At 43.8% G+C, this 24560-nt stretch overlaps 3 protein-coding genes across 10 annotated transcripts in view; 1 reads left to right on the top strand and 2 right to left on the bottom strand.

The window, feature by feature from the left end:
- Nucleotides 1-2364, bottom strand: part of TTF2 (transcription termination factor 2) — a 17895-nt gene extending 15531 nt beyond the window's left edge. For 2 of the 4 annotated variants that reach the window (XR_015285029.1, XM_086882998.1), the window contains exons 1-3: nucleotides 1835-2364; nucleotides 1347-1433; nucleotides 154-220 (exon numbers count right to left, since the gene is read on the bottom strand). Coding sequence is in view for 2 of the 4 variants with exons in the window: in XM_086882998.1 (XP_086739124.1) it covers nucleotides 154-220; nucleotides 1347-1433; nucleotides 1835-2364 (684 nt within the window). In the remaining 2 variants the exon portion in view is untranslated. Of the gene's footprint in view, nucleotides 1-153; nucleotides 221-1346; nucleotides 1434-1640; nucleotides 1753-1834 lie in introns of all 4 variants that reach the window. The other 2 variants (XR_015285030.1, XM_023917917.2) reach the window with 2 other exon arrangements.
- On the bottom strand, nucleotides 2300-14687 carry GPR161 (G protein-coupled receptor 161). 5 transcript variants are annotated; one of them, XM_086883005.1, is made up of 8 exons: nucleotides 14580-14687; nucleotides 11842-11931; nucleotides 10894-10992; nucleotides 10389-10773; nucleotides 9328-10052; nucleotides 7687-7791; nucleotides 6311-6430; nucleotides 2300-5015 (listed from the first exon to the last, which is right to left on the bottom strand). In XM_086883005.1, the coding sequence occupies exons 2-8, from the start codon at nucleotides 11873-11875 to the stop codon at nucleotides 4768-4770; spliced, it is 1716 nt and encodes a 571-aa protein (XP_086739131.1). In that variant the 5' UTR covers nucleotides 11876-11931; nucleotides 14580-14687; the 3' UTR covers nucleotides 2300-4767. The 5 variants fall into 5 exon arrangements, with proteins under 5 accessions (XP_086739131.1, XP_086739130.1, XP_086739132.1 ...); XM_086883004.1 differs by lacking the exon at nucleotides 14580-14687 and adding an exon at nucleotides 12518-12637; XM_086883006.1 differs by lacking the exons at nucleotides 10894-10992; nucleotides 14580-14687 and adding an exon at nucleotides 12518-12637.
- On the top strand, nucleotides 14652-24560 carry TIPRL (TOR signaling pathway regulator). Its single transcript, XM_086883029.1, has 7 exons — nucleotides 14652-14915; nucleotides 17345-17524; nucleotides 18349-18448; nucleotides 19551-19682; nucleotides 20096-20191; nucleotides 20896-20958; nucleotides 21629-24560. Exons 1-7 carry the CDS (start codon nucleotides 14815-14817, stop codon nucleotides 21776-21778), a joined length of 822 nt encoding a protein of 273 aa, XP_086739155.1. The 5' UTR covers nucleotides 14652-14814; the 3' UTR covers nucleotides 21779-24560.

Raw genomic sequence — 24560 nt, 5'->3', positions numbered from 1 at the left:
TAATCCTCATCTAGAGGACAGCAGGCCTGATACACTTCTCAATTGGAAAATATAAAATCTCCCAGTAAGTCATTTCAGAGGTGATTATGGTATAAGGAATGAAAAGTCATGCCAGAATAAAGTGATACTGCAATACAAACAAGACACTCATACCTGCCATGGGACGCTTCCACACCATTTCTTCCCATTCAACTTACTCTTAAGGCACCGGTAAAACAACCTACCAAGGATTAAAACAAGATTTCAATCCCAGGAGCCAGTAAAGAAGCTCTAAGCACTCTTTTAAAAGTACTTTGCACCAAAAACCATTACAGACAAATTCTGTTAATCTGTACATTGAATGTAATCTTTACATTCATACCTTTGCATAACAAAAGGCCAAGAACACTAGAAACAGAGCTTTTTACAGGAGTAGTGTTCTCTGAATAAAGATTCCTAGGGTTTGGGGTTTTTTTTTTTAATTTTAGCAACAGAAGAGTAACTGCTTAGGCAAAAATGCTATCTATGTTTAGAGCCTTAGAAGCATCTTAAGATTTCTAGGTGCAAGGAGGCAGCTCTTCTTTTAATTACACTGCACAGGCCACCTCATCTTTATAACAACTCAGGGACAGAAACACTTTGGATATTGTTTCTTTCTTTCTTAAACTAGCAGCCAACCAGGACTGCTGCAATCAGAGTTAACGCTGGTGAATTTGATGCTGATTTTGGATGAACCCAACCACAGAGCCATGATCAATTCTGTTAAAAACAAAAATTATCTGATGACCTAAGTTTATACTATTGGATGTAACTGCTAATAAAAGTGGCAATCATTTGGAAACAGGGTAAGTGAAGGCCTCAGGGCTCAATGACCCTCTTCCATTTTAGAAGGAAACTGCCAAGTCAGTCAGAATCAAACAATTCAAAATATTTCAACATGTGCAATAAACCCCTGTTTCCACTTTGAATGACTGGTAGTTCAACTATCTCACTTGTTCATAAATAATAAGGAGAGCTAAGATCCTCTTGATCCTAAGAATAACAATCTTTATTTTTAAGAGGTAGCATCCTACAATGGAAGTCTTCAAAGATGCCATAAAAACGAGATACTCTAAAAAGAGCCCTCCCTTCCCCAAAGAACACAGGTACAGCTTAGGTAGATGTTAAATCCTCATTACAGAAAAACTACTTAATCACGAGATTCAGGTTTTCTGACGTGTAACTGTAAAAACTAAACGACCATGAGTCAGAATCACTTTGAGAACATTATTTTAAGCACTGAACATAGGACAAAGAAGGAAGAAGAAACATAAGTTTCACCCATTTGAAGGCAGACATCCGGGTTTTAAAAAATTTGAGGAACTTACTGGTATTCATCTCTGTCCGGCTGCTGAACCAGGACTTGCAGCTCCACCACGCACCCCTCATGGATCAAGCAGTGAGAAGCAGGAACCCTGAAAGGAGGAAAGGAGAAGCGGAAGAATACAGACAAGACGAACTGCCCAGGAAACTGCCACCGCAAAACAATCACCTACGACAAACAAAGGCTACGTAAGAAAACAAGCTTGCGATTGCTGTCACGGCAGTGAACTTCCCTCAGGACAGCCAAGCGTGTCCTCTGTCCCATCGACCCCCTCCTGCCGCCCCTGCCCTGCACCTACGGCGCTGGGAGGACGAAGCTGCAGGCATCGGGGCCCTGCGTCCCGCACACGTAGAAGCTCTTCCCTTTGTTGGGGCCATCGCGGACGCCGGTTTTTAGGAAGCAGAGGGACCCTGCGGAGCGGAGAAGCGCGGAACTGATCAGGCCGAGCCCCCCATACACCCGCCCTCACGGGGACCCCGGGCCGGCCCTCACCGTGCTCGGCGCACGGCACAGCCTCCATGGCCGAGCGCTACGGCCGCGCCCCCCTCTTTGAACCAGCCAATCCCGCCGGGCCGGCGCTCCCACCAATCAGCGCGGGGAAGGGGCAGGGCACGGGGAGCGACAGCCAATCGCCGCTGCGCTGCGCGATCCCCTTCGAGGGCGGGAGGGGAGACACCAAGGGGCGTGGCCGCAGGGCGATGGGCGTGGCTCGAGGGCGTGGGCTCTGGCCCCGCCCCGGTGCCGCGGCCGGCGCGCCCGCGCTCCCAAAGGCTGCCCGGTGCCCAGGGAGCCGTGCTCCACCCGGGACACCTCCCTGTCCTGGAAACGCCTCCACCCGCCGCACCTGACAGGCTCCTCCTGCCAGCCGGACAAACTTTTCTAAGTAAAATACTTAAAGATGAATGTAAGCTGAAATACCAGTACAAACAACCACCACAGACCATCAGGAACCGGAAATAAGTTGCTTTCTTTTTCTCTTCTGTATTTAAGATGGGAAATACAGTTTTACAAAACGTGTGCATTTCTCAATTAATGCTTTTGTTAATGACAACTCAAGTGAGACAACCACTCCGGTATCAACAGTTATGGAAGGGTTATAACGTGTCTACAAAAATATGAACAACATTTACAGTAAATAACAGATTAGTGACATTAACACTGGCAGCCGAATTCAGCCATGGTGTAAACTCTTGCAACCCCCCTGACCTGCCTGAAGGCTGCATTTGTCTCAGTACCTGTGTGAAAAACGTGCTTTTTACACAATACTATCGATTTGGTGCTTCCACACGTGCCTTGGAATTTTTCTCCTACACGCAGAGCGTTTTGGGCCGGCACCTACTCCTCCACAGTGCATTCATACTCGCGTGTGCCCTTCCTTCCCACATTCAGCTACGACTCTGCTCAACCTGTTTCACGCTGGAGTGCGGAATAAAAGGGATGCACACAAAATCCTTCCAGGCAAGTGTACAGCTTAAGGAGTATTGAGTACTGGGGAGACAGCGATTGTAATGTTAATGGCAGCAATAATGACCTCGCTGCAGGGCGTTTCCCGGCAAATACTGGAATTTTTGGTTCTTTTTTTTACTAACGAGTGCCCACAGGTGCAATTTCTCTAACACATTAGAAGTAAAAAATGCAGGAGTTAGAACCTCACTATTATTAATTGATTTATTCCTGCATTATGCTAAGAGCCATCTTACTGAAGCTTAAGTGTTCTTGCTCTAACAGCCTGCTCTTAAATCAGCAAACCATGTACTGAATTTTAAGCATGCAGCTATATTTTACATGGGAACACAATGAGATTCAGGCTAGTTCAGAAAGTCAAGTTGCTTTGTCCAGAGATGGACATAAGCTTGTGCTGAAATACATCTCTGAGTCGGGAACACAGACAAACAGGATGTCTAAATACAGTACTGGACCAAGGTTCTGCCTTTCTGCCTCACAACATTTTGTTTCTGTGCCTCTGAATAAAGCCACACAAAGACAAAACTTAATGAGCGTACACCCTGTTTTTACCCATATGGAAACATCCTGCTCCTGATTTCCAGTCTGCAGCAAAACCTCATACAAAGCACTTCTGGGAAAGGTAGAGGCACAGGGGAGCAGACACAGAGTAAACAAATGCAAATTCTTGGTCCTTAAGTCCATTTGCTACTGACACCCATTTCCTCAAGGAATTATCCTGCTCACTTATGTCTCCCTCTCTTTGAAATACACGGTAAGGCAGGGCTTTAACCCCCCCAAAGTAAGGAAGGGGTAGCCCAGGAAGGCACAGAAAGGTTCCTCAAGCTGGATATATTCTCATCCCTCTTTTCCTTACAGAACTTCCCACCTTTGCATCTTGTTTCACTGCCAGCAGCTTGGCTGTGCTGAGTTCCCCTTCTTTGGCAGCAGGGCTGACCAACCCTCTCACAAAGGCCTAACAAGGTAATGTCTGTACAGTGCTTAAGAACATGCAAAGTGCAATATAAGTGCCAAATGTTCTTATTTTTGAGATTAATGAATTAATACTCCAAGAAATAGAAGCACTGAGGTAACTACAGCTTAAATACATTCCCTCATGATTAAAAAAAACCAACCCAGCTAATATTCTTCTCTCTAGAAGATGAATCCTGAATATGAAGTGGTAATATTTATATTGTCAAGCTTAGCACAGCCACAGAGTGCCCTTTAAATAACAGCAAAACCAGGGACATGAGCTGAAGTTCTCAGAGAAACTAAGAATTCTGCACTAATAATTTCCTCAAATCTCATCTCCGTGCTGTTCCCAGCACGTTTACTCCCATTCATTACATCCAGAGGAGCTGGTGTCCCATGCCGCTGAAGCAAAGCGCAGTCCAATGTCAGATCTGGCATTCTGATGGCTGAACAAACTGAAATATCCCCCAGCAAAGGTAAGTACCTACAATCTGCATGAGCTCTCTTAAAAGGTCAGGTTTTGCCCTTACTGAAGTTCCTCAGCCGGGAGCCTGAGGCAGTAAGGCTTTATGTACTATCCAATGCACAAGCTCCTATCAGAGCACTCCAGCTATCAAGTGTCAACCGATTATCCTGGTGGTCAGAACAGGATGGATGTAACAATGAATTAAACACTGCATATGTTCCTGTATCTGTTTTGTTCCTGTATTAGCTCTGGCCAATAATGGACCAAAGACTCAACTGACTAACCATCTGGTCAGTGAAACCAAGCCCTGCATTCCTATGCACTGTGTGATAGTGATGTGGCAGAAGAGTCAGTAGCACCCTAACCAGTAAACAAACACTGCTGCAAAATGCTGATGCAAGTACCAGAATCCAGCTGTTTCCAGGTGTTGAAAAAACACTGGAAACGTCTCAACAAGGTGTCCTGGTTCTGGTGAAACACTACCAGTTGCAGTAGGCCCTGCTTAGTGGTTTCATTCTGTTTTCCTACTCCAGTGCTTGTGTCAAACGTTCCCTTCATCGATGCTCTGCAACTTCAGTCTTTGACTGGCATGGGGCCTGGCACCACGCCGGGCATTCCCACTGCTTCCTGCAGGAGTCCACAAGGGGAACAGGGCTCCTGGTAAAGCATCTTCCCCAAACAGGCTGAGTTTCACATCAGCTTCTATAGCTCGGGCCAGGCTGGCTGCATAGCTGTCCAGAGATTTATGGACTTCAGCTTTTACATGAAGAACAGAATTCTTTGCAGCTTCTGAAAAAAAGAAAAAAAAAAAAAAAGGTAACAGTTGGTAAGCATGACTGTGCAAAGGCTTGAAAATTAATATAGATCCTGCTGTAAAGGCATGATCATGCCCTCTGCAAAATTAGTACACATTTATCAACAATACTCATATTGGAACAATACTTCCTACATCATTCTATGAGCACAAAGCTTCAGAATGACCTGGCATAATCTGTGTTGCTGCAGCTGTTTTTGTAGCATCTGTACACCTCTCTACTCACCAACATGTTGAGCAATACAAGAGTTCATCCTAAATGTGACTCTTCGGTGAGGCTTCTGAAATAATTTAAAGCTTCAGGGTGCTGAAAGTCCTGAGACTCACCAAGAAGAATTGCTAAACCTGTGGGGACTTGTGCACTGAGACTTCCCTCTTTCACAAGAAATTAGGTGTGTGCTCCTATGTAATCACTCAGAAAGATAGTGGGAAATGTATGCTAATGTGTTTGTACAAGGAAATATTCATCTCATGCTGGGAAGAGGACAAAAGGGAATTTTGCCAAGATGTTTAAGAATTCCATAGAGAGAGTTTTCTCATTATTTCAGGTTTTATTATTACTTGATTCTTAAAGGCGTCCTGCTCATTTTCATCCTATCCACAATCATGTATTGTTTAGAAAAATCAGTTGTTATTATCAAGTCTTCTATTGACATTATTGTAACTCAACATAAATTAATGTTCTGACATTTTACAGATGATGACAGCAATGTTTTGCTAGCCCAGAATCAACAAGCAAGTAGACTGAAAAAAATTCAGTCCATCTGCTGAGAAACACACCCAGTAAAGCAAAGAACTTAAGTAAAAAAAAAGTAAATTAATCAGAATAAAATTATATTGAGATCATTTAAGTCTGTAAATGGAAGAATTTCAAGTCTGTAAGTGACAAAGTTGAGAAAAGACAGAAAATGAGAAACACAGGGATAATGCAATCAAAATATGAGGATAGGAAAATACATTCCCCAAGAAACACAAAATAGAATGTAACAGCCACCAAGACAAGTGGAATTGCAGAGAGGATACTGCTGTGCAATTTAATTTATATATATGCAGGGAATCCCAGCTTCTAACTCTTGTCCTTGCCTGCTGCTGGTTGCGATCTGGAATAAAGACCTGATTTTGCTTTCTGTTGTACCTGCATGATTGATCGGGTCTGTCAAGGCAAACAGTGGTCGGATACTTTTCAAGACAATTCTCAAGGTCCTGGGAGGCTTCATGCACAATCAATATTGCTGACTCTGAGCATTTTCATACTTGCCCCTACACTCACCTTTAATTTGTTCCACCTCATCTTCAAATGTCACTGAACTCCTCCTTCGAGGGGGACAGATGCAATGTGGGGCATGAGGGCCATCTGAGCTATAATCTTCAAGAAGCATTGTATCTGTTCCTGAAAAGAACAAGAGCCCCCAAGTAAAACAGTAGCACTGGGACACAGTATCACGGCAAAAAGTTTTCAGCCTATTTTCAGCAGTTCCTTCAAAAGACGTCTAAACCCAGCTTTTCCAAGTAAATTTCAGCTCAAATTAAAACACTGCACAGGAAAAGAATGAGGTCAGTTTTCACTGGAAGGATTGGGAAGTCTTCTCATTAGAGACTGGCCATCACAGGCCCCAGAATCATGTACTACATGCAGCAAGCATGGGGAAGAGGGACTAAGGCTTCCTTCTGCTCTTTAGTAACTTACAGTAAAAGCATCTGAAGTGAAACAGCATTTCACAGTGGATCACTGTATATCCATTGCCAGGCTATGGACTGTGCTCCCTCCTTAACCAGCAGTGGCACTTCTAACAGCATTTTGGTATGGCTTTAGTTTTGTTCATTTGTTTAAACTGCTGTCACAAGATGGAAGCACCACATCCTCTTAACTGAGTCAGGTTTACCAGCAGGCTGCTCTCCTTTATCACATACAACTGTGGGATATCCACAACAGGCAGAAAACTACCAGCACAAAACAACTACCAAAAATAAATGCCAGCTCCACAGGCTTCCTTTACAAAAGTAGGAAACAAACCCCTTACACCAAGCAACCTTTAAAAGATCACCCTCTGGTGTCTCTAGAGCAGAAATACTCTCTAAAATAACCACTGCAGTTAAGGACTGGTAGCTGAGTTAGCTGCCAGAAAAATCTAGCAACAGATCTGGATAGAAAATTACCATCAGAACACTTTTTCCCTTTTCCAAACCATCTTCAATTGAGAAATCTTGAGTAGTAATGAAATCATAAGCTGAAACCATCCTAAGTGTGTATGTTTACACTGCAGGATGAACAAGGTCTCTTACAAAATAGGAAACAGAGAAGCACATTCTTCACAGCACTCTGTTGCTCTGTTCCTTGTGGATCCAGAGAAAGTCTCCAAAGAACAACAGAAACTGAAGGAGAAGGGCACAAAAGCAGTGAGTCTTGTTCCTAGGACACACTACCAAGGGAGAGTCACCATTCTGTAAGCAGCATTTTGCAAGTACAGCTATTGAGAGCAAAGGAGGAAAAAAGCAACTGCAGCAGTTTTGTTGGAACAGCTGGAACAGATGTTTCATGTCATTAGTCTACCAGGAGACATCTCTGGGTGTAAATACTGACTGTCCACGAGACTGCTGCCAAGCGCAAACTTCTGCCCAAGTAGGGAGCAAGAGATTTGCAGTTACCTGAATCCTGTGAGCAGCTGAAACCTGTGTCTCCTGTGCTGCTGCTGTTTCCCAGTGGCCTCCCACCTGCCATGAGGGCAGTAAGGTGAGGAGATAGTCCCAAATCTGCAAAAAAGTTTTAATTTTGTTACACAGTGAATGGTTAAGGAGTTTGCAATGGTAAAAACCTCTTCCAGTAATACCCACTGTACTGCCTTATTTATTATTCTGCATATAAAACTGACCTTGCTGAAGCAGAGAGCACGCCTTCTGGACTTCCCATCTTAGAAATCCAGTGAGCAGCTCTCAGGTTTGGGAAGGCAAGTCTCCTTTCTCTCTGCACCATCTCCCTCCCACTCTTGTTGCAAGTCCATGTGTTTTATCAGCCAGACAGGCTGAGCACCAAGTGTATGCTCTCACATGGATGGGGAGATTTGCCAGGCATCTTCTAGACAGAGAATAACCTGGTAGCCACCAGCAGCTGTGACAGGCCATTAGTGTTGGGAAGAAGCTTAGGAGCAAGGTTGGGGCACAGAGATGCCCAACTTCTTTCAAATCTCCAAAACAAGAAGGGAGAAGATCTGTGAGATTTTTACAAAAGATGCTGCTGTGGATCCTACCTTGAGATTCTGTTGTGAGTTTTTTGGGGGTCTTTTTCACTTCCCTATCAGCCTCCAGCTAAGACATCTGATGTCAGTTGAAGCTGACAGCTTCAACTATATCACTTGGAAAAAGAAAGAAATTTCCTGTCTTTTCCCTTCCTGTTTTTTCCCTCAGTTTCCAATGTATTAATCCACAGCATTTTCTGGATACAGACTTGCCAAAGCTCCTGGAGCTTGTAGTGTGGCTACAGCTCCTTAACTCTTTAATTTACATGACAGTCTCTCCCAGTGTTCAGGTTGCAGAAAAGATAATGGATGCCTTGCTGCTCTCATCTTCCCTCTGCATTTTAGATCATCCTTCCCAATTAAATAATTTCAGTTCTTGCCTCTGCATGAAATATCCCTTGAAGATGTTCTATATTTGGAAGCTTCTGTACATAACCAGGGAACTTATTAAAAACCTGAATGTCATTGCATTGCTACTCTAAAAAAGAAAAAAACAAGAAACAAACAAACAAACTGAGCAAGTGGAGGTCTCAGACTCCAACTTGGGGACACACCAAATAGCTCCATGGTTTTACACCACAGTTTTACTTTGTTTATGACCTTTTCTTCCCAACCATCAAGCATAAAAGCTGAACTTGCAGAAACAGTTACGCCAGCAGAACCTTAGTGGATTTTAGAGAGTTGTAGCATGAGGCCATTAATCAAAGAAAAAGTGCAGTAAAAAGTACTGCTGGTAGGGCTCAAATCTGGGCAACACAAAATGGAAGGCACACAAAAGGAAATGCTTGAGAAAGAAGAAAATAAATTATGTTTATTAACCTCATCACTATGTCTCCTCTGCCTGAGAAAGTTTTACTATAGTAGGAGAAAGATGTTAACTATAAAAAAAGAGAAGTCTCCTTTCAAATGTCTATAACCTGAGTGATGAAAGACTGCTGAAAATTCCAGAAACATCCAACTCTTTACAGAGCCCTGAAACATGCCAAACACAGGCAGACAGGAAGCCTTGCTCTTGGTGGTAATTATGGAAGTGTCTTTTGCAGCCACGTCTTACCTGTGATCCTGTTGGAAATGCTAAAGAGCCTCGATGTCCTGTGCCGCTGAACAAAGGACTTGCGGTAATACCGATCCCCAAAGCACATCCCCAGGAGTTCCTTGCGCACTGTCTTGTTCCACAGCCCATAGATTAGCGGATGGCAAATGGCACTGGAAAAGGACAGCCATGTAGCCAATGTTTCCAAAGCAGGGGAAATACTGTTTTTACCCCAAAGTGCCTCTGATGTTATTACCACCATGTAAGGTCCCCACGTAATGACGAAAGCTCCGATGACAACCAAGATGGTTATGAAAGCTTTGCACTGGTTGGCGGAGTAAACAACCCCTTGGAAAGCGTTCCTTCGGCTGCCAGAGGAGGACGTGGAGGTGCTGGAGTTCTTCCTCCCGTTCCTCTGTGAGTCCTCCTCCACAATGACAACACTCCCACAGTGGATTTTGCGGGCCTTAATCCTTGCCACACGGAATATGAATCCATAGCAGATCATCATGACCACGAACGGCAGCAGCGCGCACCAGATCTGCCAAAAGGCCGTGTAGGCAGCCTCCTTGTGCCAGGCTGCCACACACATCCACTTGAATTGGTCAAACTCCAAGGAGGACCAGCCGAAAAGGGGAGGGAGGCAGCCAATAAGGGAATGCAGCCACACGTACACAAGAGCTACCACTGCTCTGTTGCCCGTTATCTTCATCGGATAAACCATCGGGTACAGCACAGCGTAGTACCTGCAGGGCAAGAAAAGAAGTAGTCCACAGGAGCATAAAAGACATACAAGAAAGAAAAGAACACTCTTTAATGATGCTAATATCTAGTTCTCTTTTCTTCAAACAGGTTCAGAAACATGCTTTAAAAAACTCTAGATCAATGTCTGCATTTTCCATTATTTATGACATCACTTTCTCTTGCTCCACATCAAAATTTCAGGACGGGCTGAAGTAAAAATGACATTCCAGCAGTACACCATGTTACCCTCTGTAGTGCTTCTCAACTCAGTGAATTGGCAGTGAGTTACTCTATGAGAGGAGCAGACAATTTGTTACAATTACCAAAGAGCAGCTTACCTGTCTATAGCTATGAGTCCCAGAGTGAGCATGCTGGCTGAGCTGATCAGCATGTAGAGCAGGGCAGAGAAATTGCACCAAACAACCCCGAAGATCCATTCTCGCCTGATGGAGCTGGTGACAACAAAAGGCAGCACCAGCACAGAGAGTAGAAAGTTGGAGAGGGTCAGGCTGAACACAAACTTGTTGCTCAAGGTGAGAAGGTATGACTTGCGATACAGAGTGACAACAATCACCAAGTTGCCCAAACAGATGAAGATGGCAATGACAATTATAGCAATGGATTCGGTGACTCTGACTGCCCCATCTTCCTCCGTGGTCAGGTTCCTCAGGCCTTTCCCATTGCTGAGGGAGGAATTGCTGTTCATGGTCAGAGTGTGCAGACCTGGGGCAGCCAAGACATGCTGAGCAGTTAGAAGCAGAACAGTGCTCAGAAACATTCAGGTAAGTGTTCTCCAAACTCTTTCCAATGACTGGAGGCCCTTTTGCCTTTGTTAAAATTTACCTGTGGTATATGGAATATACAGGAAACTGCATATTTTAGATGGGCAAGCGAAGGGGCAGTAAATTGCCTGTGGGAAGACCAAAGAGGACAACACCAAGCCTAGAACAGGGAAAACAAGAAGAGGTGGAGAGGGGAAAATAAGAAATAAAATAGGCATATTTTACTTTAAAATTTTTACAGATCTTACTTGTTTCTAAGTCCTACTTACCAGGCCCTTTGTCTAGGTTGTGAAGAAGTAAGAATGTCACTATCAGTCTTTGTTTGTCTTACTTTAAAGAAAGTAATTAAAAAAAAAAAAATGCCTATACCAATAGTTACCTTATATTCTGCCTATACAGCATTTACTGGTGGTCTCTGGATGCCTGGCTTGTCATACCCTGCTGACTCTTCCTTAGCAGTTGCTAAGTAACATTCAAAGACTCAGGGACCACTGCACATACTCTCCCAACCTCATTTCTCCATGTTCATAATCACCTTAGCTACAGCACTGATTGTATTTTTCTGCCAACACCAAAGAACTGGAGAATTTGGTTTCTGTACAGGTTTGAAAGACAGTTCCTTGCATTAAGATGAGGTCCAAGCTACAGAAATGCTTGAGAACCTTTAATTCTCAGCTTCTTAGTGTTAGCATCCATCTCACTGATTCACAGCCTCATTCTGTGAAACCTTCTTTTTTCTTCCAATTCCTAAACAATTCCTCTTTCACCTGCTGCCTCCAAATGACATTCACTACCTACTTCATTCAGTCCTCCAGCCATCTGCAGGACAGCATAATGAACAAACAAGCAAACGCAAATATGCAGACCAGAAAAAGTAGAAGAGTCCACCAACAAATATAAAGTTGATTTTAGCTTTTCTGGGAAGTAAAGGACTCAGGAAAGTTATCTCAGCTAATTCTGCAACTGTGCCAGGATGGGTCATAGGTCTCAGACAGCTGGGCGTACTCACGGAAATGCTTCCATCTGCATGGCTGCTGTGGCATTAGGCAGCATTGTCAGTCTGGAAAGACGCCTTTTTTCCATTTTTATCTCTACTTTCCTAAGAACATAATTAAAGACATTACTGGGCCATGCTTTGTAAAAACATAACTTAGCTCTTCCCTAGCCTCTGACTGAGGATGCGTGCAAAAACACTTCCCCTCGAGTTTCTTTCTCTCTCAGCACGTCTGCACCACCTCTGTCTGCCTTTCCAACACTTTTTGGCCGGAGCGGGTTTTGCGAAGGCGGCTTCCCCCGCGGCCGCTCCCCGCCATAGCGATGCCCGGGGCACCCGGCGCTCCCGGTCCCCTCACGGCCCTGCTGCACCCTGCGGGAAAGCGGCCTCTGGCAGAGGTGGCCCTCCCGGGGCAGGGCTGCCCGGGGCGGGGACAGCATCCCATCCCATCCCATCCCATCCCATCCCATCCCGGCCGCGGGCAGTGCTTCCCGGACACACACAGCGGGTGGGACCGAGTTAGAAATACTATGGGGAAGGGGGGTTTCGCCATTTTGCCCCCGCGCTCCCTCCGGCAGCGAACAAAGGGCTGGAACAGGGTCCTCTGCCCCGGGCATCCATCACCTCCCCCGCACCCGCCGGCGGCGAGCGAATCCCGCCGCCTCTGCCCCCTCCCCGGCTCCGCACTCACCGCCCGCCGCCGCCGGAGACTTTCCTGTCTGGGGCGCCCGGGACGCCCCTCAGCCGCCGCGGCCCGAGCCTCCCCCGCCATGGGCATGGGCACGGCCCCGGCCCCGGGCCTGCCCCTCCCGCCGTCCCGCCCCGCCGCCTCAGCCCGCCGCGCCCCCTCCCCGCCCGCCATGTTCTCCGCCGCCGCCCCGGGGCGGTCCGCGCACTTTTCGGGAGCTCGGTTAAAAGGCGGGGAGAAGTACTTTACACAGATGAGGTAAAGCCATTTGTCCCAGCTAGTACTGCTGGGCAGTCGTAGAGCCTAAGTGCTAGACTTCCTAGACCCCGAAACACTATTAAAAGTAACACAAAGAAGATTTGGGGAAGAGTTTTTTCCGCGCACACATTTGAAGCAAGACCTAGGATATAGGTGTCGGTATAAATGGCACAGTATAAAGGGTGAACAATAATTAAATGCCGTGCTTGTGCATCCCTAGTTACTGCTTTTCCCTGGCAACGCCCTTGAGGGCAGAGGGTGACTGCCCTGATGTGAGCTGTGCTATGTTTTGATGGCTCTGTGGAGTTTTTAATGCTTTGGACATCAGTTTCCTATGGCTCCTGTCTCAGTTCACTCCAATGCTCCAACAGCAGGAGCTGGACTGTGTCTTGCTCCTGTGCCAGGGGAAGTCCATAGAGAGTTAGTCTGCCCTTTCGATGATGACGCAGAAAAGCAAGACAAGCAAGCACCCATCAGTGCTGGAACACTAAGCTGATGTATCATTTTCAACCAGTTCTACTGATAGCTTTTTACAGGACTTCTTAAAGCTTACCACGCCATTGCACTTTGACATTTTAGAAAGACCATCTTTGGACAGTATTCAAAAACATTGAACCAGCACAAGAGATTCCATAATGAGCAAAAAACTGATGCACAGAAGTTCCATCTGAATTTGAGGAAGAATTTATTTCCTGTGCTATAGACTGTGACTATTCACAACCAGAGAGATTATGGAGTCCCCCTCACTGGAGATATTTCAGACCTCTCTAGACACAATCCTGTGCCGTGTGCTCTGGGTTGACCCTGCTTGAACAGTGAAGCTGGACCAGATGATCCATTGTGACCCCTTCTAACCTTGCCCAGATGTGATTCCGAGTGCACAGATGTGTGTGTACCGTCTAAGCACAGAGCACTTGTGTGATGGAACCACCTAATGCCTGCTGCAACTGTGAGTTTGGCCATGGAGATGGTCCAGGGCCACCAGAGGCTTCAGAGCTCCCCAAAACTGCTCCTACCCAGCTGTGCCACTGCTCTCGGCGAGGTAGCCATGGGGAAGTGGCTGGAGGCACAAGCACTTGTGGGGCGCGCAGACATTCTCCACTGGCTTCTGTAGCTCAGCTTTGCTGGAACAGGGCCTTGGGTGAGCTTGCTGGCTCTTGATCCTGGGCAGAGGAGATTAGAGAGCCCACTCTCCCCACAGTGGCTCCATAGCCATATGACTATGAAGTGTGGCTCCCCACCCCTCACCCACCTGCCCCCCCATATCACCTCACAGAATCACAGACTGGGTGGGTTGGAAGGGGCCACGATGGGTCATCTGGTCCAACCTCCCTGCTCGAGCAGGGTCATCCCATAGCACATGGCACAGGCTTGTGTCTAGACAGATCTGGAGTATCTCCAGTGGTGGAGAGATCACAACCTTTCTGGACAACCTATCCCAGTGCTCAGTCACCTGCATAGTAAAGAGTTTCTTCCTCAAGTTCAGGTGGAATTTCTGTGCATCAAAATCATCATCATCATGTGCATCAATCATTTCTGCCCCATTGCCTCTTGTCCCACGGCTTGGCACCGCCGAGAAGAGCCTGGACCCATATTCTTGGAATTCCCTCTTTAGATACGTGTTCACATTGATGAAGGCCCCTCTCAGCCACCTCTTCCAGAGGCTGAATATGCCCAGCTCTCTCAGCCCATCCACCTCACGGAGATGCCCCAGTCACTCAATCATTTTCCCTGCTCTCCGCTGGAGCCGCCCCAGGAGCTCCGTGTCTCTCCTGTCCTGGACAGAGCACTGCAGATGTGGGCTCACTAGAGGCGCTGGATCCCTTCCCTCGCCCTGTTCTTCCTGATGCATCCCAGGATTCCGCCGCCGGGCTCCGCGCCGCGCGCGCCCCGGGAAGCGGAAGCGCCACGGGGCGGTGGTTCCGGAGCCGCCGCTGCCGTGAGGGCTGTGCGGGAGGAGAGGGGAGGAGAGGGGCTCCGCCGCCTCCGCCGCCGCCCCTTCCGCCGCCTCCTGCCTTCTGCTCGGCGGAGAGGAGGCCGCCATGCACCCCGTGTTCCAGAGCAGCCGGCGCGACTTCACCTTCGGGCCGTGGAAGCTGAGCGCCGCCCGGACGCACATCATGAAGTCGGCGCAGGCCGAGAGGTGGGGCGGGCTCCGGACCGGGGGCGCAGGGGGGCACAGCACGGCACGACACGGCTCAGCACGCCACAGCACAGCACAGCACGCCACAGCACAACACGGTGTCCCCGCTGCTCAGGGAGCCACCGCCGGGCTGCGGCCTCGGCCCTCACAGCGAGGGGCTGGGGGTGTGGGGTGGCCTGGCGAAAGAAACACAGAGCGTTCTCAGGGCGGGGGAGACCGGGGTTGTTCCTGCTCTTCAAGCTTGATTCTCCGGCTGGAGAAACAGGAACGATTTGAGTTACAGGTAATTTCCAAAATTTTGTTTCAATGATTGCAGAAGGCAGCCTACAAGAAAGACGAGGAGGGACTTTTTACAAGGGCATGTAGTACGAGGACAAGGGGGAATGGATTCGAACTGAAAGAGAGGAGATTTAGATTGGACCCTAGGGGAGAAATTCCTGACTGTGAGGGTGGTGAGTCTGAAACGGCTTTCCCAGAGAAGTTGCAAATTCCCCATCTCTGGAGATGTTCAAGGCCAGGTTGGATGGAGCTTTGGGCAACCTGGTCTAGCAGAGGTGCCCTTGCCTATGGCAGAGGGGTTGGGACTTGACCTTTAAGGTTTTTTCCAACTCAAACCATTCTGTGATTGTACGATTATAATGGTTTTGGATCTCTGTGAACTGAAACTCGCTAATTAGAAGCCTGATTTTCTTAATTACTTTGGAAAAAGGATATTTTTAATGTCTCATACCATGTCTTGGTAATAGCTATTTTAAGAGAGTGGTTTTCATTAAAAATTTATCATTTGCTCTCTTCTTGTAGGAATTTCCAATCCAGTGAGATCATTAGAGGAAATGTTCATGTATCAGCACCAAGTACTTAGGTCAGATTTGCTAATGTGGAATTGAAGAGTTTGGCTGTGCCATAAATGACCTTAGTAGCCGATGGATTTGGCACATATTTCTCAGTTTCATTTTCTGGAATAAATTTCAGTATACATAGGGATCTCATTTGTCTTGTTAAATGTACTTTCATTTATCTTGCCTTTACCTTTTCTGAGGGTAATGAGGCATTCTCTGGGAGGAACTGGCTGCTCATGGCTGGGATGGGTGCACTGTTCACTGGGTAAAGCTGTCTGGATGGCTGAGCTGAAAGAGTGATGGTGAATGGAATGACATCCTGCTGGTGGCCCATCAACAGTGGTGTTCTCCAGGGCTCAGTATTGGGGCCAGTCCTGTTCAATATCTTTATTGATGATCTGGACAAGGTGATTGAGTGCACCGTCAGTAAGTGCATAGATGACCCCAAGTGAGGTGGAAGTGTTGATTTGCTGGAGGGTGGGAAGGCTCAGCAAGGGGATCTGGACAGGCTGGATCGATGGGCTGAGGCCAGTTGTAGGAGATGCAACAAGGTCACAGCAACCCATTTTGTCATTTTTATTGATTGGGGAACATTATTAGTATCTACAGGAATTTTATTTCTAGCAAATATATATTGCAAAAATTCTTCAGCAACCTGTGTGGAAAGGTGAAGGATGAAATAGCCAAGAACTCTTTTCTATGCAGGGGCTGGTTTCTTAAGGTCAGGGGTCCCTACACTTGATGAAATGGAAAAGTTCATAATGTTATTCTACCTTCTCTGGGAAAAACATAGGATCTTGTTCTTCAGGTCTGTGAATTTGCTATTTTTATTTTAGTTAGGTTAACACTCTTCTTTTGTATTCAGGGTTACAGAAATAACCACTTTTGTTCAGGAATGACTTGTTATCAATGTGAACGTTATGATTAGGACACTCTTCTCCCTCCCCTCACTCAAATGAGTGTATTTTCTAAAGCTTTTTTCTCTCTAAATGTCATGTATTCCTTTCTGATCTTGGTAAGTCAGGTAGGTAGGGAGGTAAAGAAAAGTTTAGGCAGTGTACCAGTACGTGTCTTCCACCAGCTTGAAAATGTAGTAGAGGACATTAGTATCTTCTGCACTTTTTACATACTCTGCCAGGGGTGTCTTAAGCATCTTTTTTGTAGGCTTCTAAATTTGGAGTTATGGACCATTGTGCAGTGAATTCCAGCTTCATGATGAGTCCTTATTCCTAAAAGTTTCTTTGAGCACCTACTTAAGTTGGTCCATTGGCCATCCAGGGATTTCCTAGCATAGGCAGAAAATCGCTTCTACATGCTTCTCAGATACTCTTGATTCCTCATTTGTGAGAATTTTGTCTGAGCCTGATGGTGGAGGAATGTTTTAGGAATACTTTTTTGGTGGAAAAGCCACTTTAGATCAATGACTCTGCATTTTAGGTGAAATGATTAACCTGGGAAAACAACAAAGTCTTGCAGAACATACTGATGATGTCTCTTCTAAGTTATCATGGTCTAGAGAATCCTTATTCCAAAACAAGGACTGCTTTCACTGAGCTGTAGCTGACTGATGCTTCTTGTTTTTCTCGGCAGGTTGGCTGAAGAATTGCACATGCCTTCCTTGCCAGAGATGATGTTTGGAGACAATGTCCTAAGAATACAGCATGACCATGGTTTTGGAATTGAGTTCAATGCTACAGATGCTTTAAAATGTGTCAATAATTGTCAAGGTATGATCAAAGTCGCTTGTGCAGAAGAATGGCAAGAGAGCAGGTACAGTATTTTATCACCAGTGGGCAAGTACTGGTGTATTGTACATGAAACTGTCATACAGTGGTTAAAGGAACAAACTGAACTCTTGAGGACCATGTTGCATTTGGTTCTAACCTACATAAAGCATGTGATTGCAGAATTCACTTGGCTTTTCTTTACTGTTATCATCTTTTCTGTTAAATTGGATCAGCTGTATTTTTCAGCTGTGTCATGGCTTTCTTAAAGTAAACTTCAAGTTTAACATGACTTAATGCTGTTTCTGTTTATTCAAATTCATAGGGCCTTGAGCATTACAAGACTGTACTGTCTGGTGTTGCAAAGTGTACATGTTCAAAATCTTAGCCTTGGGAATAAAGCAGAACAATTACCATGCATGAGAACTAATTATGATGCTTAGTATTTTCCAAATTGGATTAGTTGTAGGGCACCTGGAAATAAAGCACAGAAAGAAAGCAAAGTTGTCAGGAAAATTAAGCTGAATTGCAGTGTTATTGATTGCTGTGTGTTGTCAAGAGATCACTTTCTGCATACTTAAAGAAAAATTGATCTTGAAATAAAAATTTTTCAGCAATATTGCATGAAAATCTTTATTTCGAGTCATAGAACTGAAATAGATTGAGAATTCTCAATTGTTTTCAAAGTTATTATGAAACAGATGTGAATCCATTATTAAGTCTTGACATTGTGATTGCAGCTCAGACAATGCTGCTGTTTTTCTTCAGGAGCAGTGTGGGAATTCTAATGCAGTCTTATGTGAGGTTATAATTCTTTGAGAATTACTACAAAGCAATTATTACAAAGCTGTTTTCTCTTTCACTGTTGAGGAGTGAGACTGAGCACAGTAAGGAAGTTGTCAAGCCATATGACTGGACTTACACAACAGATTACAAAGGAACTTTGCTGGGAGATACTGCAACATTAAAGGTAATAATTTTCTTCTTGATAATTGCTTACTGCATCTTGCTTCAGTCAAACTCTTTCTTTAAAGCTGTCATTTACCTTTCAGTAGGCTTCTGTAAAATCTTTTGTGCTTCATCATTTCTGATTTCAAAGTGTAATTTGGGCTTCTCATGTCTCTCAGGTCATGATTTTATCCTAACCAAATAATGGCTTATTTTAATAACAGAGGTGTGTGGTGTCTTTAAGCATTTTAGGATTAAAGCACATGGAAGGCTTCAGCTCTTGCTGGGGGCCGCTCTGGAGCCCCAGAGATACAGCAGAACTATCAGCTGTGTCATTCTGTAGTGCCTTCATGCTCTGCTGCTTACATGTTTGTTTGATTTCTGGCTGCTTTCAATGGCCTGGAGTTTTTCTGCAACACTAACTCAGTAACTCCTCCTATTTAAACTCACAGGCACTCCCATGTCTTTATTTTTGTGAAAATAAGAGTGAAGTTCCCAGCTTCTGTTTGCTGCATACAGGTTGCTTGCTGCTAAGCAGATAATCTGTATTAGTTCACTAGCATCGCTTTAGTTAGAGATCATTTGAGTTGTGCAGGAATTAAAAGTGGAACTTAGAAATAAACAGTGTTGGTCCACAGTCTTTAGACACCAGAAGTGTCTGTGGAGACCATGAGAAGGAAAACATACAGGTACTTGATTTCCATGGAAAGGCTTTACTAGACTCCTTTTCAAGGTGTGTAGTGGGCTAGGGGTGCTAAATACATGGAAATCTGTTTATAAACCTCAACTTCTCATACATATGTCAAACACAAGACATCTTCAAATGTTTTGAAAGAAAGTGAGCAGAATTGTTTGCAGCTGAAACCCTACTGAGCCTGTATCCACAGAGAAGTTTATTCATAATTTTCCACTCTTCGATTTTGCTTTTGCTTGATGTTATTTCCAAGAAGAAACTCTTGGAAACTTTGATTTTTACTTTTTCTCTTAGAAATTTGGGGTGTCTTAAGCTTAGTGCGTTAGAAGTCTTTTCCTTTTTAAATCTGTGGAATTCAAAATATCAGGACAAACTTTACGTAGTTTGGCAACAAATTAATAGGCTAACTGTTGTTAATCTTTTTCTCTAGGTTGTTCCTACAACAGAACACATAAATACAGAGAAATTGAAAGCCAGGGAACAAATTATGTTTTTTGAAGAGGTACTCCTGTTTGAAGATGAACTTCATGATCATGGAGTATCAAGTTTGAGTGTGAAAGTAGTGAGTATTGAGAGGTGTATAAAAAATACTTGGGGACTCAGTTGGCTGATTAATGCAAAACACAGCTGCTTTTTGCACATTGTTCCTTCTGGGATTTAAACTTTAAAGCACAAAGTTCTTCATCCTTGCTCTTAGAAATAGAATGTTACTGGAAATGGTGTTGTCTTGAAACCTTTGTCATCTCTCATTTGTTCCAGGGGAAAATCTTTTCCCACCTGCATCTTGCCTAGTAGTCCTCTGAGACCCTGTCTGTCCCACTGGCCAGCCATAGCTGTAGGAAGTCAACAGCCCAAATTTTGACTTCAATCTTGTAAACTTCTCATATTGTCTTCCATTGTGAATATCTGATGTAGACAAGTAGGTGCTGAAAGGAAGCCTTTGTAAGGTGCTGAATGGGCCATTTATTTTTGCAGAGAGTTATGCCTTCCAGCTTTTTTGTGCTGCTGAGGTTCTTTTTGCGAGTGGATGGGGTACTCATCAGGATGAATGATACAAGGCTTCATCATGAGGTAAACCCTTACTTTGCATCTTTTTTTACAGAGGTTCCCTTGCCATTTTACTTCCAGTGACATGGTGATATTCCTTTAGTTTAATACTCATGTTTGGGGGCATAAAAACTTCTTGAGTGTATTTTATTATTGGCGTGGTGCTGAGCTAGCAACTGAGTGCTGGATGCCATGGTGTGTGAGCACAGTAGGCTACCCCCCATGGGATGTAATCATTTAAATACATTTGACAACACAAATTAGAGAAGGCAGTACAAGAGGAAAAATAGGCAACAGTAAAGAGTTCAATGTCTCATCTCCAACTATGGTCTCCAAGTACGTTATTTTTGCCTTACCTAATAGAATTAGACTGCAACTGTAACTTGCAAATGACTGTCCACAGTACATTGAGTTCTGGTATTTCATAAATAATACAGTATGTTAAGATTTGTAGTTTGGTAATTCTGTGTAGATGTGTAGGAGTTCTAGCTGAGTAAAAATTAACAAGCATATTCAGTTATAGGATTTTTTTTGAAGCATGCACACAGGTGGTTTTTCAGAAAAACACCACATTGTTATCATCTGTCTTGGTGAATGGGAATGTATATTTCTTCTAGGTGAACCTAGTCAATTCAGATGTGGTCAACCAAATTCCAGTGTTTACTAAATTCAGTATATTTAAAGTGCTTAGTTTCTACTGATACCAGATGATTGCTTTTTTCCATTAGGCTGACAAGACCTACATGTTGCGAGAATACACATCCAGGGAAAGCAAAATATCAAGTTTAAAGGTATTGCATTTTTAAAAGTTTGTTTCTTTTCCTTCTGTCTGCTTTTTAGTTTTATGGTCAGCATAAGTTCTTCTTTGTACCATTTGGAATTAACACACAGGAAAATTCTGTCTGCTTATGCAGCTTTTGTTTTGATGACTTTAGAGCAGATTTGCATTTTGTAAATGCCGAGATCACAAGATAAGGTATGGGATTAGGTAACTTTTTCTGCTGTTGAGTTAATAAAATGTTTTTATTATTTTATTTTTTTCATAGAACTGTTCAGCTGCAAAATCAGGTACTCCACATCCCATGATGTTAAATTTCATGGCTGGTTGTGTGCTTGCAAGCAGTATTAGGGGTTAAGGTCTGTTTGGTAATAGACTCTTTCAGCTTTTCTCAAATGTTTGAGGTTAATAGGTCACCTTAAAACTCTAGTAATGGCTCAGAATAATTTGTAGCACATTTGGAGTTGCAGCTGTTGATTTTTATTCGGGACAAATGCCTGACCTTCCATTTCTTGTAAATTTCCTTCTCCCTTATTATTCCTTTGCCTCTAAGAAGTTTGTCTCTAGTGGTGTTTACATGCAGTAAATTATAAATTAATTGTCTATAAAAGTTTGGGGCTTGAATACATTTTCTTATCCCCTTTTTTCTTTCACTTGTTTCATGTAAATTTTTTACTTTTTAGAACGTTCCACCTTCCCTGTTCACAGAACCTAACGAGATCTCTCAGTATCTACCCATAAAGGAGACAATCTGTGAAAAACTTGAATTCCCAGAGAAGCTGGAGCCTAGACCAGAAACATCACTGGAAACCACATGTGCTAAGTCTAAATAAATGTGACTTCATAAGGACTTGAAGTAGACTGGAGATAATGTGATCACAGTTGTTGTCATGGGGGGCATTTCACTACTAGTGGAATGAAGAATTTGGCTAATTTTTCTGTAGCCTTTGGGAGAAAACATTTTAAGCAGGTTTTGCTAATGGTGTTTTTTGTTTGGATTTTGTTTTTTTAACCTGTGTCTGGAGTTGATGATAGACTGGTGGTGAGTTACAGTTTTCAACAGCATTGGAGAAATGACTGTTGGGAGTCTGGGTTCTGTTTAGTTCACCAAGCAGGCAGGAGTATTGTCTGGGCCCCCATCTGCTAATACTTCTATGAAGATTTTGTTAGTGCTGCTTCAGATACTAAGAAACTACCAGAGTTGTAAAACTGCCATGATTTTATTTTTGTTGAGAAATAATCCACAGTAAAAAAAAAAATCCTCTGCATTTATTTTGATCTGTCAATCTTAAACTACCCATTTTGCTTGGCTTTCCCTACTGATAACCAACAAAGTTACTTCTTGTAGTTTCTGATCCAGAGTCTCACCTAAAAATATTCATTTCATTTGAGGATAGGTGTAGGGAAAAAAAATACATTTGTTTGACACCATATAAAGGTAGAATTATATGTGAGGCATTAACTCCAGAGCAGGAGGAGAGCTGGAGGTTAACAGAGACACTGGTAAGTCTCTGCACCAATGCTAATTTAATCTGATGTCAGCTGGAGTTCTCTGGGAAGTTTTGTGACTCTCTGTGCAGTTCTGGGACTCTGACTTGGGGTCCCTGTGCTGCTCCAGTCATGTATGATGCTGGAAAGGCATTGTCCTGCACTGGCCTTCTCTTGGATGTGCCCACATGTGATGGTTCTACTGCCCTGACTCTCAAATTGCAAAACTGCAGTAGGGCTTAAGGCTGGGGAAGTCTGATCCCTAAAGGATGCTGGTATTTGCAGTTCGAAAAAGGAGATCCTGTATGGCATTAGAAGGATACTAATGTGTATTCCAGATACATAATTTGGTTTATTTTAATATTCTTCTAATGTTGATAGAAGTGTGATCACTTGTATAGTCATGGTTTCAACACTCTGTAGATGAAACTGAAATACTTGTATTGCTTTTGGAAATCCTGCAATGTGTTACTAAGAATGGGGCAGCTGAGCAGGCTTGTCTGGGTTTGCTGCTGACACTCAGTGCAGGAAGCAAGTAACTGCAGTGAAAAGCAGGCCTTGTGGTGCAAAGTGCTTGCAGATAAGAACACGTACACATCCTGATATCTTGGGGTTTTTGTTTAAAAATCTTTGTATTCTACACTGCATGGCTTACTAGAAGCAACCCACCACAAAACCATATCTTTTGTGAACTGGTTTTCATGTAGAGAAGACTCTGAGGTTTTTAGGGGAGTAAAAAAAGTCTACTGCATCTAAGTGACTGTTTCCTTAGTAAAAACAAATAACACATAAATTTCACTTTTATTTGAGGAAGCCTGGTCTAGTGAATTCTACAGCAGATGGAAAGGCAGGAACTGCCTGCAGTTTTTCCTGTGTCACTGATTAACTGTGGAAGACCTTTCTCTGTGCCTCCATTTCCTGTATGTAAAAATGAGAGTTAATATATGCCTACTTCACAGAGGGACTGTGAGGATTAGTTTGTACAAAGTTATTGATTAGAATATTTTTTTTCTGAGTACACCTTCAGCCTTATCTTTGGAATCCTTTGCAAAGGATTACTGCAAAAGAATGATCCATAGGATGAGTGAAGAAAACTGAAATGAAACAGTTTCTGAGAGAAGTTGTCAGCCGTAATAATTATCAGACATGATCTGGGTGAATGCATTTTTGGCCACTTTGAAATAGAAGTGTTCCCCATTAAAGTCCTAAATTCTGCTGGCTTTTTTTCATCTTCCTGCCCTTGTTTCCTAAACATTTTAGTGTCAGGATGAAGAAGGGGATTGCAATTGAGTACAGCATGGAAGAGATTAAAATCCATTTGGTAATAGAAGATTATTTGGGTGCAATCCAGTGATAGAGGAAAATGAGGAAAGAGTGAAAAGGAAGGGAACAACAAATGGGGGTGAAGAGATTTTTCTGGTAGAAGTAAATCATGGCACTTCTTTTACTCTAAGCATATATTAGTATACATGCCTTAGGGCTTATAGAAACACACTTTATAGCTGGTGTGACTGGGAGCAGAGGTCATGTAGTGCTGGCATGAAGGAAACTATAACTGCATCTTTTAATTCAAACTCTAATTTGGGCTTGGTCAGTGATGCTAACATTAAACTCCTTTGGGCTGAAATAGAGTGTGGGTGGAAAAACCACTGAGTGGGGAGGGAGCAGTGGAAAGGGCACTCTGCATGTTTAACTTATACCGTGTATTTTCTCTTGTCCATCATACATCCTAATTTGTGACTCATTGGTAAAGTTTTATGGAATGGACTTGTATCCTGACTATAGGTACGTGTTCTCCATCTGTTCTAAAGGGTATTGTGCATTTCAGTGGAACACAGGTGTTGGGGAAATCACAAGAACACCTTTAGGAAGTTAAAGTTACAACAAGTTCAAAATTGGAGCACTTTGTGACTTTCTTACACCACGCAGATTACCAAGAAGCAGCGGTATAAACTGGCGTTCAGCAAGCTCTCTGGCACAAAATTTCCACAGAAAAGTACCACTTTGAATAAATAACTTTAGGGGGGAGGGAGTGGGGTGATTCTCCAGCTGTTTTGTGTCAAGTTTTATGTGGCAGTTTATATTGTTCCTTGTATGTTGCTAAATAAAACGTACTAAACATTTACA

This window comes from Cyanistes caeruleus, chromosome 3 (assembly GCF_971803275.1).
Source record: "Cyanistes caeruleus chromosome 3, bCyaCae1.hap1.1, whole genome shotgun sequence".
Lineage (NCBI taxonomy): Eukaryota > Metazoa > Chordata > Aves > Passeriformes > Paridae > Cyanistes > Cyanistes caeruleus.
The sequence above is the reverse complement of the archived record's forward strand: the minus strand, read 5'-3'. Positions and strand labels throughout refer to the sequence as shown.